We start from the raw sequence: 16,689 nt of genomic DNA, 5'->3' as shown, positions 1-16,689 counted from the left end.
CTACAAACAAAAGCACTTCTTATCTGTAAAACATGTTTTTATGTCTCTGTGGAGTTTCAGCAGGACTTTACTTAACGCGATGACGTCGAGCTCCTCACTCACGTCACACGTGACTGCACGTAGCGCTGAAGTGCGCGAGGCTCCGCGAGTGCAGAGACACAGAGACACAGAGCGACACAGGGACAGAGACAGACAGAGGAGCTGAGGTCTGTGCTGCAGAATGAGGTCTGTTAATCGATTTATTACTAATTAATCAATCGATCAGTTCAGTTTGTTTGTTTCTGCAGCCTGAAAATATGTGATGTTTATTAGTTCAGTTTATTTCACAGCTTATAAAACTCCAACACACTGACGGATAAACGACTGATTTGTTTTAGCTTAGAAAAAGACAAACAAAAGAAAACAAATGACATCATGGCCTGCAGGTGTCGCTGCAGCGTCAGCTGATCATAGCTACAGTTTAACTTTAATTATTTCTGTCAACACAACAATAACAGGAAGTGACATTAACTCAGTGTGTGTTCATTATATCAGCTGTTCACACATCAGCTTTATAAAAGTTTTTGGATCCTTAAACTTTATATTTAAAAAATATTTGTTTTTATTTTAGGATTTTTACTTTCAAACTAAAATGAGACATTTTTAAAAGATGTTTTCTAATGTTTAGTTTAAAAGATATGAAAGTTATTTTTTAGAGTTTTTATATTCAAACTAAAGGTGACGTTAATAAATAATCAGATTAGATTTAAATCACAACCATCTGTCGTTAGAAATAATCTCCAGCTTTACTATTGGAGCAGATTTACAGTCCAGACCTGATCAGTCAACTCTGAGGACAAAAACACAAATTAAATTCTTTGATCATAACCGAGATCAAATGTTCAGTTATTGCTGATATTGATGTGAGGTCGTATCGTCCGCTCTGACCTGGTGACCTTTGTTCCAGAGGTCGTCTCTTTGTTGAAATGATCTCTGGTTGTTTCTCTGTGTTGAGTCAGCGACGCTTTAAATATCTCACCTTTGTTATTTTACCTTTATGGTTATTGGTGGTCGTCCTGAGTCTGAGGCGTCGCTGTGTCACCTTCTTCTTCTTCTTCTGTCATGGCTCTGTGTTTGGAGTCGCCTCGAGCTCAGCAGCTGAAGACCAGCTGGGTCAGTCAGCACCTCGGTGGGCAGGTCAGGGTCGCGCTCTCTCAGCAGCCTGGTTGTAATATCTGTGTGTTGGAAGTGACTGGTTTCAGTTTGGTCCCAGTTTGTGTCACTGTGATCAAACCTGTGAGACAGCTGCCATGTGACCTGCGGGGTCTGTCGGGTCACCTGTGACCTGCGGGGTCTGTCGGGTCACCTGTGACCTGCGGAGTCTGTCGGGTCACCTGTGACCTGCGGAGTCTGTCGGGTCACCTGTGACCTGCGGGGTCTGTCGGGTCACCTGTGACCTGCGGAGTCTGTCGGGTCACCTGTGACCTGCGGGGTCTGTCGGGTCACCTGTGACCTGCGGAGTCTGTCGGGTCACCTGTGAGACAGCTGCTCAGGTGTCAGGTGGTGACACTGTGTTGATTTTATTATTTTAATCAGGAGAACCTCAAGTTTCAGTCGAACTCATTCAAAGTCACAGTTTTACATTTGTTTTCATGATGATGGATAAATTTAACAGATTTTTTTTTTTTTCAACCTCAGTAAAAATTCTGTGTTTTTTCCTGTGAACACAAACACAACCTCATCAAGTTATTTTAAAGACATTTATTATGAGACTATACTCAGAGGTTATCAGTGAAACTCCTATGTTCAGTCTGAGCGCTGCCTCGCTGCAGCAGCTGTCTGCGTCTGAACCTGGCGAGGATCAGCTTCAATGTCGCAGGTGACTTGTTTGACAGAAATACTCCCAACTCTTCCTGGTTGTGTTTCGTTTTCCTGCAGCAAACGGACCAACTTCCTGTCAGCTAAACCAAACCCCAATACTGTAACGGATGCTGATTGGTGGCACAGATGATGTCTAACCCACCACAGTGAAATTCTGAACCAATCAGAACACATGGGCGGGACGAAGCATCCACAGTTGAGGACTGAACGATAAGGTTTCCCTCTGCTACAGAATCTGAACGTCCAGACGAGACATCTGATCTGAACCACCGAGGAGCTGAGAGTCTCCACGTTACCAGACTTTTCAAAGCTGTTCAAACGTTTTAAACATTTCAGAACAACAGCTGTTTTTAGGCGGTGGCGGCGGTGGCGGCGGTAGTGGCGGTGGCGGCGGTCTGAATCTTTGAGGGTTAAGGAGCAGTTGAACAGGTTGGTCGCCTGGTACGGGGGGGAGGTACTCAAAGTCTAATAGCATGGTAACATCAGGGCGTTGTTGAGTTGCTCTGAGTCTGGCCCCGCCTACTTCAGGAGCTGTTAGCCCCGAACAACCCAGCTCCCACAGGGACACACAGACTCCTCCCCCACGCCAAGGTGGTGAATCTAATAATGATGATGATGATGATGTCTCTCCCACAGTGCGTTGGCGTTGCTCCTCCTCCTCCTGGTGGCGGACGCTCAGCTACTATCGGAGATGTACGGCAGCCTGCAGTCTCCAAACTTCCCGGAGCCGTATCCGCGGGAGGCGGAGCATCGCTGGAACATCAGCATCCCCACCGGCTTCCTGGTGAAACTGTACTTCAGCCACTTCGACCTGGAGCCGTCGTACCTGTGTGAGTACGACTACGTGAAGGTGAGAGCCCGATGCATCATGGTCATGTTGTGTCTGACTCATCAGTGTCCCAGAAGTCTCTGCTGCTGCTCTGCCTCACACTTTATACACATGGACAGTGTGAGGCTGAGAGAGCAAACCTCTCTGACCTCTGACCTCTATGACCCCTCTGACCTCCGCCCTTCATGTCTGCACATGGAAGGGCGGAGAGGTTCCAGATCAGAGACAAACTGAATGAAGAGACTTGTAAACATAGAATAAAAAAAAACATTTTAAAAAGTTCTTTAACACAAACAATATTAAAAACACAGCTGTCAGAGAAGAAGACAGGTCGGTCAGGAGGTGATGAGTGTCACTGGAAGAAGATGGGATGTGTTAATTTTCAGTTTGTGATGTTGTTACCATGGTTACAGCCGTGTCCTGTCACAGTGAGTGAGTTCAGAGTCAAAAGGTTCTGGTGTATTTTACATATATTAATGTCATCATGTTTGTTTGTGTTGATCAACCTGACGACTCGTTTCATCAGATGAATCATGTTATTCAAACAAAGCCTTTTATTGGAGGAGTTTGTTTAAGGGTGATGATGTCATAAAGTAACAACAGATGACGCGGCGCTGCAGTGAGTGACGACTCAAACTGTTTGTAAACAATATCTTACACTTGAATTAAATATAAGGGATTTAATGATGATAATGATGAACATTTCACGTTATAATGAGATCAATAACTATATTGTTAGAATAGGAGTTTGTTTTTTATTATTTATTTAATTTAATATTTATCAATATTTATTAGGGGTGTCCCCGACTAAGAATTTTCATAGTCGAATCTGATTTGACAGATTTTTCCTTTAGCTGACGAATCGTTGAATCATGTTGTTTCCCCCTCATTGATTAATGAGCTCATTTGCGTTAAAGTTAAAGTTCCACTGATTGTGTGTGAAATTTGTTGACCCATCCCCTGAGGGAGCGGTGAGCAGCAGCGGTGCCGCGCTCGGGAATCATGTGGTGATCTAACCCCCCAATTCCAACCCCGCTCTCAATTGTTTGACCACGTCGGACGAAAAGTAGCCAAATAAAAAATCAGAGTCTATCAAGAAAACAATCAGCGGTGAAATTAGTTTCAAGACACTTCAAGTAAATGAATAATCCTTCAAAAAAGTTTGATTTGAGAGCACCGTAGGCCTCGATGCTGCTCTGATGGTCCTGCAGCGCACTCACTCACCTCCGCTTATTTGGATCGAGCAACTGGGTGATTTATTCATGTGTAGTAATGATTATGTCTACTGATTAAACAGGGGACAGCCCTCCACTCCGAAACTGATTTTCAAGTCCATATCGAGCTTCCTGTATCAAACACTGCCGCCCGCTCTCCGTCCGCACTCACACAATTCTGAAATTCGTTGTACTACAAAAGCTTGAAAGTAAGATTTAACTCATGTTTTTTATTGAAAATATGTCACTGTCTTCATTTATTATGTATAATTTCACTAGCAGCAGAAATTAGGCTGATGTTTGTATCACAATAGGCTATATATCATGAATAACTAGAAAACAAATACATTCTACGTCAAATCAAGATGTTCAGCAGCAGTGAGCACCCCCATATAGTCAGAATGGTACGGTCTTGTTTCATAACCACAGTTATGAGACTGGCAGTCGAATCAGACTTCTCCGAATCGAATCATATCACAGCGGTGCCTGGACAGCGTGACGTGTGTGGTTGTGCTGCTGCCGTGGTCCTGCCAGATGCCTCCTGCTGCTGCTGCTGCCATCATTAGTCATTAGTCATACTTCTACTGTTATTATACACATATGACTATTGTCACACATGTATACTGCCAGATATTAATACATACTTTCAACATATTGTACCACAGTAGCCAGAACTATAACTATAATATTATTACTTTCATTAATGTTGTTGTAAGCTACTGTCATTACCTGCATCTCTCTCTCTCTCTCTCTCTCTCTCTCTCTCTCTCTCTCTCTCTCTCTGTCTCATTGTGTCATGTGGATTACTGTTAATTTATCATGCTGATCTGTTCTGTACGACATCTATTGCACGTCTGTCCGTCCTGGAAGAGGGATCCCTCCTCAGTTGCTCTTCCTGAGGTTTCTACCGTTTTTTCCCCGTTAAAGGGTTTTTTGGGGAGTTTTTCCTGATCAGCTGTGAGGGTCATAAGGACAGAGGGATGTTGTATGCTGTAAAGCCCTGTGAGGCAAATTGTGATTTGTGATATTGGGCTTTATAAATAAAATTGATGTTGATGTTGATGTTGAATCACCGACTCATCGACTATTCGGGGTCACCCCTAATATTTATATTTGATATTATTATTTTAATTTTTTTTTTCTGACGTTGCCGTCGTACACCTCCACAGTAAACTACTTTGTACTGATAATACTCGGATACTTTTCCTCAGGTAACACTGTAACTCATACTGCAATATTGTTACAGGAACTTGTACTGTAGTATTTTTATGACGCAGTGTGTCCCTGTGTTTGGTGGTGTCCAGGTGGAGGCGGAGGGGGAGGTGCTGGCGTTGTTCTGTGGGCGGGAGGAGACGGACACGGAGGCGGTGCCGGCTCAGCAGGTCATCACGTCGCCCAGGAACTCCCTCAGCGTCGTCTTCCGCTCCGACTTCTCCAACGAGGAGCGATACTCTGGATTCATGGCTCACTACAGTGCTGTGGGTGAGGCACCGCCGCAGTTCCTCTGATGGCCACCAGAGGCCGATCACACACTCACAGGCAGATTGATTAAGAACAGGCCGCGTTTGCTGTCGGCGACACGAGTTCAGCATCACTATAAACGTCTCTCAGCCTCGTCTCAAAGTCCGATTCACCACAGATATTTCACTGATGATGTCACACCAAAAGTTTCACAGCTGACTCATTATTAATGTGACACAGTGTAAAAACTGTCTTTATATTAGGAACACAGCGTCAGGACAATAAGAGACGTCATAGGACCTGAACAACGAGCTGAAGAACTCTTTCAAACGTCACTGTAAAGCTGCGTTCCCACCAAACGCGAATTCGCAAATTCGCGCGTCAAGATTGCATACAAAGTCAATGCAAAGACGCGATTAGGTGCGAATTCGCGCCGGGTGGTGCGATGGACGCGTCTAGCGCGACGCGATGGACGCGATAGAGGCGTCTAGCGCACTGCGACATTCGCGTCCAACGCCTCATCGTTTGAGTTGAAAATATTGAACTTTTGAGGCGAATTCACGTGACGAATTGAAAGCCAATCAGCGTTGAGATTCTCCCGACGTCACTGGCGTGTGTCAACAACTGGACGTTGTTGACACACGCCAGTGACGTCGGGAGAATCAACAATAACAACAATAAACTGCTACTCACCGGAGACAGATGGACAGACGCTCCGCAGCTGAAATCGAGCGCCTGTAGTTGGTGTCCTGCCGGTAGATCCTGGCGCCAACCCTCGCCACCAGGTCCTCAAACTGGGCCCCAGTCAGCCTGAAGTACCGCTGAAAGCAGCTATCATCCAGACGGAGTTCCTGGAGGAGGTGGAGAAACTTGCCGAGCTGGATGCGCTTCTGCAGGATAGGGTGAACCTAAAAAAGGACGGCGTTTGGCCCTCCGACGCATCTGGGACTTCCAGAGCAGGTACAAAGCAGCGATGGTGGTTATCTCAAGCCGTGGTCGTCAGTGACGTCTTGACGCCCTGATGTCCAGTTGTTGATGCCGAGATGGAGGAGAAACTTATCATTGCGGTGTGCGGCTACCCGGAGCTATATGATACTACGTGTCTACTCTGCAGAGACCGCAACAAAAACGAGCAGGCTTGGGTGAAAGTCGCCGAGGAGACTGGTCTACTTGGTAAGTTTGTAAATATGTCTTTTATTAGTTTACAAAATGGTTGTACTATGAACGTTAGCACTAGCTTAGCTCCAGTTAGCACAGCCGGCTTCCCCCCTACTCGTGCCAATGACGCAATAATGCGAATTAACAAAATGGTCCAGCGTCCAAACTCGCGCGTTACGAACGAGTAATTCGTTTCACTCGCGCACGGTGTGAACGCAGCTTAAGTGTGTGTGACTGTCGGCGCCGGTCTTTGTGTCTCTGCAGTGACGCCAGTAACATACACGGGGACCAGATTTACACTAAATGTCACTCGTTCTTTAAAGCGGTGACAAAAAAACTTATTTTGGAGGTTTTTGATTTCTAAGGTCTTCACACTCTGAGGCCTCGATCACATAGGAAGAGTTCTGCAGGTTACAAAACAGGAGGCGCGCCACACTGCCTTCTTTTTTTTTTTTTTTTTTAACTGAATGTCACTAGTAAATTATTGTTGCCAGGCAACCACCCCATCACCTCCTCACCCTAAACTTCCCATGTAATCAATCTACTGTTAACCAGTGTGTAGTTGCTGCCATGTTGAGGCAGAGGGTGCTGTCTGTAGCTCTGGTTGAGGGTGAGAGGCTGTCAGCAGATAAACAGAGATCTGTGTGGGTACATGAGACCCTAAAAAAGAGGCTGGATCATAGGGAGTACCACCAGTTGGTCCAGGAGCTTCTCCTCCATCATGGACGCTTACAGGCAGATTTTAGGACGACTCAGGGGCAGTTTGACAACCTGCTGTCTATCGTCCAGCGAGCAGAAATTTCATTCTTATTAAAATCAAGGCATCAAAAAGGTGCCTCCAGCTGCTGAAACACTTGCTGTGTGATCGGGGCCTGAATCCGTTTTTTTGTCCGAAATTGTCACAGTTGTAAAAATGAATACGACCTCACATTGTGTCGTGTTTTCACACTGAGTCCGAATCTGTCGTCTGTCATCAAAAGTTTCAGAACAGGTTCAACTTCCTGTGTTTTTCTCCTCCGTCAGAGTCGTTAAGAGACGTCTGACTTAATCAGTGAACACAGCTGACACGAGACAGAGGAACAGAATCATTTCATAACTCAGATGTTCAATAGGTCAAATAGTAAAATTCAGGAGGATGATGAGGAAGAGGAGGAGGAGGAGGAGGAGACAGAAAGGGAGGTCAGCTCCGCCCCTTCAGATAGGTAACTGCAGGTCAGAGAGGCAAAGGAGGAAATGTGTCTTTCATTTTGTCTCGTGTTGCATATTTTCACAACAGAATAAAACTCATCAGACTCAGTGTGAGAGGTTTCTGTGTGTAACAATTATTTTCAGATGATGGATTAACAAGACGCATCACAAACAAACAAACAGTCTCAGTGAGCAGAGGACTTTACTCTTCAATAATGTTCAAGGATCAACGTCTGGACTGTTGAACCTCCCTCTGATTGAATGTTGTCTTAAATATCAGACATGACGGATGTCAGAGGTCAGATGTGACGGAGGTGACAAAAAGTTTTAGATTTATTAATGTCACAGCGGGTGTAGTCGAGTTGCTCAGAGTTTTCTTTATGCTGATGAAAATTCTTTTTTAGTTTGGATTTAAAGACAGACGGAGTCGACCTGTTACACCTTCAGATTCACCTGACAGAAATATTATTTAATGAATCATAAAATATGAATGACCAGAGCAGCGTTCACACCTTTGTTGAAACCAGGAAGTGAGACAGGAAGTCCCTGTGATGTAGTTTCCTCCTGTCATACCTGATAAATGAATGAATTATTTCAAACCAAAAATATATATAAAAATAACATAATTAAAAAAACAAAGAAGGCATATAACTGTCCAAAAAGCAGCAGGTAGAAGTAAAACTTCTTACATTTCTTTTTGTAAGTCAAAAATTATTTCAACAAATTCCCAAATTTATTTACAACTAATATGAAACTGTCCCTGTACCGTTCACCACCCAGTGAAATGAATCAGTCAGAAAACCAGTTTACAGTCCACAACCTTCACTCGTCTGTGTATCTGCCAATAATATCTTTTCTGTATAGTTTTTGTTGTAATCTGACAGTTGACAAAAATCTGTGACACATCTTTAAAGGACCAACATTTTCTTAAAAATGATATTTTAAGACGAAGACTTTTATGGCAGAACATTTTGACTCGACGTTCTCAGGATGTTCTGTTAGTTTTAGATTTTAAAGGCTTTTAACACAGTTTGAATTGAAGTTATGAGTTTTTGTCTGAGACAAGTTCAGAGGTTAAAGAAGTGAACGCAGATAAACATATTTTATAAATTATATTTATTCTATATAAATAAAGCTTTTAAAAATGATGTTTCACCCACAAACAGAATCAGTGTGTTGATAAGTTATAATTTTAAATGTTTGTTAGGCGGGAAATGATCTGTCTTAATTCTCAACAATGGTCAGTCTATGAATATAAGCTCATCTTAATCTGTGTTAATATCACAGGAGCACTGAGACGCCATTAGCAGCTGAACAGTCCTGAAAACATTGGACGGACAGAAGCAACAGAGAGCAGAGAGACTGGTTTCTGTTTTCAGCTCTGAGAGTTAGTGAATGTTTATAAGAAGCAGAAATATGTGCAGATAAGAAGAAACATGAACCAGTGAAGCTCAGACACATGACGCTGCGGAAGATAAGTAATGTCCAAACATGTCAGTTTGACCTCCTGCAGGTTCACACAGCTGATAACATGCTGGAGACGAGTCAGGGACATGTAAACTCTGATGTCTCCCTCTGACCTTTGTCTCTGTCTCCCTCTCCTCAGACATGGACGAGTGCAGCGAGCGCAGTGATGAAGACCTCCTCTGTGATCACTTCTGCCATAACTACATCGGAGGATACTACTGCTCCTGTCGCTATGGTTACCTGCTTCACTCTGACAACCGCACCTGCAGAGGTGAGACCGGTTATGGTGTCATAACCTGACACACACTTAGGTTATGAACCCAACCTAGGTCTGTGTTCATCCTGATGGAAGAAACATCATGAATTAAGACTGCTGTCTTCTTCTGCTGCTGTTGACTGTTGGTTCACATTTTAAAGATATACAAAACATACATTTCTATATGTAAAATGTATATATCAGTGCCTCATGGTAAAGTGGATGGATATATCAGTGTCTCATGGTAAAGTGGATGCATATATCAGTGTCTCATGGTAAAGTGGATGGATATATCAGTGCCTCATGGTAAAGTGGATGGATATATCAGTGCCTCATGGTAAAGTGGATGGATATATCAGTGCCTCATGGTAAAGTGGATGGATATATCAGTGTCTCATGGTAAAGTGGATGGATATATCAGTGCCTCATGGTAAAGTGGATGCATATATCAGTGTCTCATGGTAAAGTGGATGGATATATCAGTGCCTCATGGTAAAGTGGATGGATATATCAGTGTCTCATGGTAAAGTGGATGTATATATCAGTGCCTCATGGTAAAGTGGATGGATATATCAGTGTCTCATGGTAAAGTGGATGCATATATCAGTGTCTCATGGTAAAGTGGATGGATATATCAGTGTCTCATGGTAAAGTGGATGGATATATCAGTGCCTCATGGTAAAGTGGATGGATATATCAGTGCCTCATGGTAAAGTGGATGGATATATCAGTGTCTCATGGTAAAGTGGATGGATATATCAGTGCCTCATGGTAAAGTGGATGGATATATCAGTGCCTCATGGTAAAGTGGATGCATATATCAGTGTCTCATGGTAAAGTGGATGGATATATCAGTGCCTCATGGTAAAGTGGATGCATATATCAGTGTCTCATGGTAAAGTGGATGGATATATCAGTGTCTCATGGTAAAGTGGATGGATATATCAGTGCCTCATGGTAAAGTGGATGCATATATCAGTGCCTCATGGTAAAGTGGATGGATATATCAGTGCCTCATGGTAAAGTGGATGGATATATCAGTGTCTCATGGTAAAGTGGATGGATATATCAGTGCCTCATGGTAAAGTGGATGCATATATCAGTGTCTCATGGTAAAGTGGATGGATATATCAGTGTCTCATGGTAAAGTGGATGCATATATCAGTGTCTCATGGTAAAGTGGATGGATATATCAGTGTCTCATGGTAAAGTGGATGGATATATCAGTGTCTCATGGTAAAGTGGATGGATATATCAGTGCCTCATGGTAAAGTGGATGCATATATCAGTGTCTCATGGTAAAGTGGATGGATATATCAGTGTCTCATGGTAAAGTGGATGGATATATCAGTGTCTCATGGTAAAGTGGATGCATATATCAGTGTCTCATGGTAAAGTGGATGCATATATCAGTGCCTCATGGTAAAGTGGATGTATATATCAGTGCCTCATGGTAAAGTGGATGGATATATCAGTGTCTCATGGTAAAGTGGATGCATATATCAGTGTCTCATGGTAAAGTGGATGGATATATCAGTGTCTCATGGTAAAGTGGATGGATATATCAGTGTCTCATGGTAAAGTGGATGCATATATCAGTGTCTCATGGTAAAGTGGATGCATATATCAGTGTCTCATGGTAAAGTGGATGGATATATCAGTGTCTCATGGTAAAGTGGATGGATATATCAGTGCCTCATGGTAAAGTGGATGGATATATCAGTGCCTTATGGTAAAGTGGATGGATATATCAGTGCCTCATGGTAAAGTGGATGGATATATCAGTGTCTCATGGTAAAGTGGATGCATATATCAGTGCCTCATGGTAAAGTGGATGCATATATCAGTGTCTCATGGTAAAGTGGATGCATATATCAGTGTCTCATGGTAAAGTGGATGTATATATCAGTGCCTCATGGTAAAGTGGATGCATATATCAGTGCCTCATGGTAAAGTGGATGCATATATCAGTGTCTCATGGTAAAGTGGATGCATATATCAGTGTCTCATGGTAAAGTGGATGCATATATCAGTGTCTCATGGTAAAGTGGATGTATATATCAGTGTCTCATGGTAAAGTGGATGCATATATCAGTGTCTCATGGTAAAGTGGATGCATATATCAGTGTCTCATGGTAAAGTGGATGGATATATCAGTGTCTCATGGTAAAGTGGATGTATATATCAGTGTCTCATGGTAAAGTGGATGTATATATCAGTGTCTCATGGTAAAGTGGATGCATATATCAGTGTCTCATGGTAAAGTGGATGCATATATCAGTGTCTCATGGTAAAGTGGATGCATATATCAGTGTCTCATGGTAAAGTGGATGTATATATCAGTGTCTCATGGTAAAGTGGATGCATATATCAGTGTCTCATGGTAAAGTGGATGCATATATCAGTGTCTCATGGTAAAGTGGATGTATATATCAGTGTCTCATGGTAAAGTGGATGCATATATCAGTGTCTCATGGTAAAGTGGATGTATATATCAGTGTCTCATGGTAAAGTGGATGCATATATCAGTGTCTCATGGTAAAGTGGATGCATATATCAGTGTCTCATGGTAAAGTGGATGTATATATCAGTGTCTCATGGTAAAGTGGATGTATATATCAGTGTCTCATGGTAAAGTGGATGCATATATCAGTGTCTCATGGTAAAGTGGATGGATATATCAGTGTCTCATGGTAAAGTGGATACATATATCAGTGTCTCATGGTAAAGTGGATGCATATATCAGTGTCTCATGGTAAAGTGGATGTATATATCAGTGTCTCATGGTAAAGTGGATGTATATATCAGTGCCTCATGGTAAAGTGGATGGATATATCAGTGTCTCATGGTAAAGTGGATGGATATATCAGTGTCTCATGGTAAAGTGGATGCATATATCAGTGTCTCATGGTAAAGTGGATGTATATATCAGTGTCTCATGGTAAAGTGGATGTATATATCAGTGCCTCATGGTAAAGTGGATGTATATATCAGTGTCTCATGGTAAAGTGGATGTATATATCAGTGCCTCATGGTAAAGTGGATGCATATATCAGTGTCTCATGGTAAAGTGGATGTATATATCAGTGCCTCATGGTAAAGTGGATGGATATATCAGTGCCTCATGGTAAAGTGGATGGATATATCAGTGTCTCATGGTAAAGTGGATGCATATATCAGTGTCTCATGGTAAAGTGGATGTATATATCAGTGCCTCATGGTAAAGTGGATGCATATATCAGTGCCTCATGGTAAAGTGGATGGATATATCAGTGTCTCATGGTAAAGTGGATGGATATATCAGTGCCTCATGGTAAAGTGGATGGATATATCAGTGCCTCATGGTAAAGTGGATGGATATATCAGTGCCTCATGGTAAAGTGGATGTATATATCAGTGTCTCATGGTAAAGTGGATGGATATATCAGTGCCTCATGGTAAAGTGGATGGATATATCAGTGTCTCATGGTAAAGTGGATGCATATATCAGTGCCTCATGGTAAAGTGGATGGATATATCAGTGCCTCATGGTAAAGTGGATGCATATATCAGTGCCTCATGGTAAAGTGGATGCATATATCAGTGCCTCATGGTAAAGTGGATGCATATATCAGTGCCTCATGGTAAAGTGGATGTATATATCAATGTCTCATGGTAAAGTGGATGGATATATCAGTGTCTCATGGTAAAGTGGATGCATATATCAGTGCCTCATGGTAAAGTGGATGGATATATCAGTGTCTCATGGTAAAGTGGATGCATATATCAGTGTCTCATGGTAAAGTGGATGCATATATCAGTGTCTCATGGTAAAGTGGATGCATATATCAGTGCCTCATGGTAAAGTGGATGGATATATCAGTGTCTCATGGTAAAGTGGATGTATATATCAGTGCCTCATGGTAAAGTGGATGCATATATCAGTGCCTCATGGTAAAGTGGATGCATATATCAGTGCCTCATGGTAAAGTGGATGCATATATCAGTGCCTCATGGTAAAGTGGATGCATATATCAGTGCCTCATGGTAAAGTGGATGGATATATCAGTGTCTCATGGTAAAGTGGATGGATATATCAGTGCCTCATGGTAAAGTGGATGCATATATCAGTGCCTCATGGTAAAGTGGATGTATATATCAGTGCCTCATGGTAAAGTGGATGCATATATCAGTGCCTCATGGTAAAGTGGATGCATATATCAGTGCCTCATGGTAAAGTGGATGCATATATCAGTGTCTCATGGTAAAGTGGATGTATATATCAGTGCCTCATGGTAAAGTGGATGCATATATCAGTGCCTCATGGTAAAGTGGATGGATATATCAGTGCCTCATGGTAAAGTGGATGGATATATCAGTGCCTCATGGTAAAGTGGATGTATATATCAGTGCCTCATGGTAAAGTGGATGCATATATCAGTGTCTCATGGTAAAGTGGATGGATATATCAGTGCCTCATGGTAAAGTGGATGGATATATCAGTGCCTCATGGTAAAGTGGATGTATATATCAGTGCCTCATGGTAAAGTGGATGTATATATCAGTGTCTCATGGTTAAGTGGATGCATATATCAGTGTCTCATGGTAAAGTGGATGCATATATCAGTGCCTCATGGTAAAGTGGATGCATATATCAGTGCCTCATGGTAAAGTGGATGGATATATCAGTGTCTCATGGTAAAGTGGATGGATATATCAGTGCCTCATGGTAAAGTGGATGCATATATCAGTGCCTCATGGTAAAGTGGATGCATATATCAGTGCCTCATGGTAAAGTGGATGTATATATCAGTGTCTCATGGTAAAGTGGATGCATATATCAGTGCCTCATGGTAAAGTGGATGTATATATCAGTGCCTCATGGTAAAGTGGATGCATATATCAGTGTCTCATGGTAAAGTGGATGCATATATCAGTGCCTCATGGTAAAGTGGATGGATATATCAGTGCCTCATGGTAAAGTGGATGGATATATCAGTGCCTCATGGTAAAGTGGATGTATATATCAGTGCCTCATGGTAAAGTGGATGCATATATCAGTGTCTCATGGTAAAGTGGATGAATAAATCAGTGTCTCATGGTAAAGTGGATGCATATATCAGTGTCTCATGGTAAAGTGGATGGATATATCAGTGTCTCATGGTAAAGTGGATGTATATATCAGTGCCTCATGGTAAAGTGGATGGATATATATCAGTGTCTCATGGTAAAGTGGATGCATATATCAGTGCCTCATGGTAAAGTGGATGCATATATCAGTGTCTCATGGTAAAGTGGATGGATATATCAGTGCCTCATGGTAAAGTGGATGGATATATCAGTGCCTCATGGTAAAGTGGATGCATATATCAGTGTCTCATGGTAAAGTGGATGGATATATCAGTGCCTCATGGTAAAGTGGATGCATATATCAGTGTCTCATGGTAAAGTGGATGTATATCAGTGTCTCATGGTAAAGTGGATGTATATATCAGTGCCTCATGGTAAAGTGGATGCATATATCAGTGTCTCATGGTAAAGTGGATGCATATATCAGTGTCTCATGGTAAAGTGGATGTATATATCAGTGCCTCATGGTAAAGTGGATGCATATATCAGTGTCTCATGGTAAAGTGGATGTATATATCAGTGCCTCATGGTAAAGTGGATGGATATATCAGTGCCTCATGGTAAAGTGGATGTATATATCAGTGTCTCATGGTAAAGTGGATGCATATATCAGTGTCTTATGGTAAAGTGGATGTATATATCAGTGCCTCATGGTAAAGTGGATGCATATATCAGTGTCTCATGGTAAAGTGGATGGATATATCAGTGCCTCATGGTAAAGTGGATGGATATATCAGTGTCTCATGGTAAAGTGGATGGATATATCAGTGCCTCATGGTAAAGTGGATGTATATATCAGTGCCTCATGGTAAAGTGGATGCATATATCAGTGTCTCATGGTAAAGTGGATGGATATATCAGTGCCTCATGGTAAAGTGGATGCATATATCAGTGTCTCATGGTAAAGTGGATGGATATATCAGTGCCTCATGGTAAAGTGGATGCATATATCAGTGTCTCATGGTAAAGTGGATGCATATATCAGTGTCTCATGGTAAAGTGGATGTATATATCAGTGCCTCATGGTAAAGTGGATGCATATATCAGTGTCTCATGGTAAAGTGGATGCATATATCAGTGTCTCATGGTAAAGTGGATGTATATATCAGTGCCTCATGGTAAAGTGGATGGATATATCAGTGCCTCATGGTAAAGTGGATGTATATATCAGTGTCTCATGGTAAAGTGGATGCATATATCAGTGTCTCATGGTAAAGTGGATGTATATATCAGTGCCTCATGGTAAAGTGGATGCATATATCAGTGTCTCATGGTAAAGTGGATGGATATATCAGTGCCTCATGGTAAAGTGGATGTATATATCAGTGTCTCATGGTAAAGTGGATGGATATATCAGTGCCTCATGGTAAAGTGGATGCATATATCAGTGCCTCATGGTAAAGTGGATGCATATATCAGTGTCTCATGGTAAAGTGGATGGATATATCAGTGCCTCATGGTAAAGTGGATGGATATATCAGTGCCTCATGGTAAAGTGGATGCATATATCAGTGTCTCATGGTAAAGTGGATGGATATATCAGTGTCTCATGGTAAAGTGGATGCATATATCAGTGTCTCATGGTAAAGTGGATGCATATATCAGTGCCTCATGGTAAAGTGGATGCATATATCAGTGTCTCATGGTAAAGTGGATGCATATATCAGTGTCTCATGGTAAAGTGGATGTATATATCAGTGCCTCATGGTAAAGTGGATGGATATATCAGTGCCTCATGGTAAAGTGGATGCATATATCAGTGTCTCATGGTAAAGTGGATGCATATATCAGTGTCTTATGGTAAAGTGGATGTATATATCAGTGCCTCATGGTAAAGTGGATGCATATATCAGTGTCTCATGGTAAAGTGGATGCATATATCAGTGTCTCATGGTAAAGTGGATGTATATATCAGTGCCTCATGGTAAAGTGGATGGATATATCAGTGCCTCATGGTAAAGTGGATGTATATATCAGTGTCTCATGGTAAAGTGGATGCATATATCAGTGTCTTATGGTAAAGTGGATGTATATATCAGTGCCTCATGGTAAAGTGGATGCATATATCAGTGTCTCATGGTAAAGTGGATGCATATATCAGTGTCTCATGGTAAAGTGGATGTATATATCAGTGTCTCATGGTAAAG

At 41.9% G+C, this 16,689-nt stretch overlaps 1 protein-coding gene across 1 annotated transcript in view; it reads left to right on the top strand.

Annotated features, from left to right (window-relative positions):
* The first annotated feature begins 44 nt into the window (after nt 1–44).
* Nucleotides 45–16,689, top strand: part of masp1 (MBL associated serine protease 1) — a 26,220-nt gene continuing 9,575 nt past the window's right edge. The window contains exons 1-4 of the mRNA XM_049576020.1: nt 45–225; nt 2,497–2,710; nt 5,208–5,385; nt 9,317–9,448. Coding sequence (XP_049431977.1) covers nt 221–225; nt 2,497–2,710; nt 5,208–5,385; nt 9,317–9,448 — 529 coding nt within the window. The 5' untranslated portion in view covers nt 45–220. The remainder of the gene's footprint in view (nt 226–2,496; nt 2,711–5,207; nt 5,386–9,316; nt 9,449–16,689) is intronic.

This window comes from Epinephelus fuscoguttatus, linkage group LG5 (genome assembly GCF_011397635.1).
Source record: "Epinephelus fuscoguttatus linkage group LG5, E.fuscoguttatus.final_Chr_v1".
NCBI lineage: Eukaryota > Metazoa > Chordata > Actinopteri > Perciformes > Serranidae > Epinephelus > Epinephelus fuscoguttatus.
Note: the sequence above shows the minus strand (reverse complement) of the source record. Positions and strands in the feature narration are given on the sequence as shown.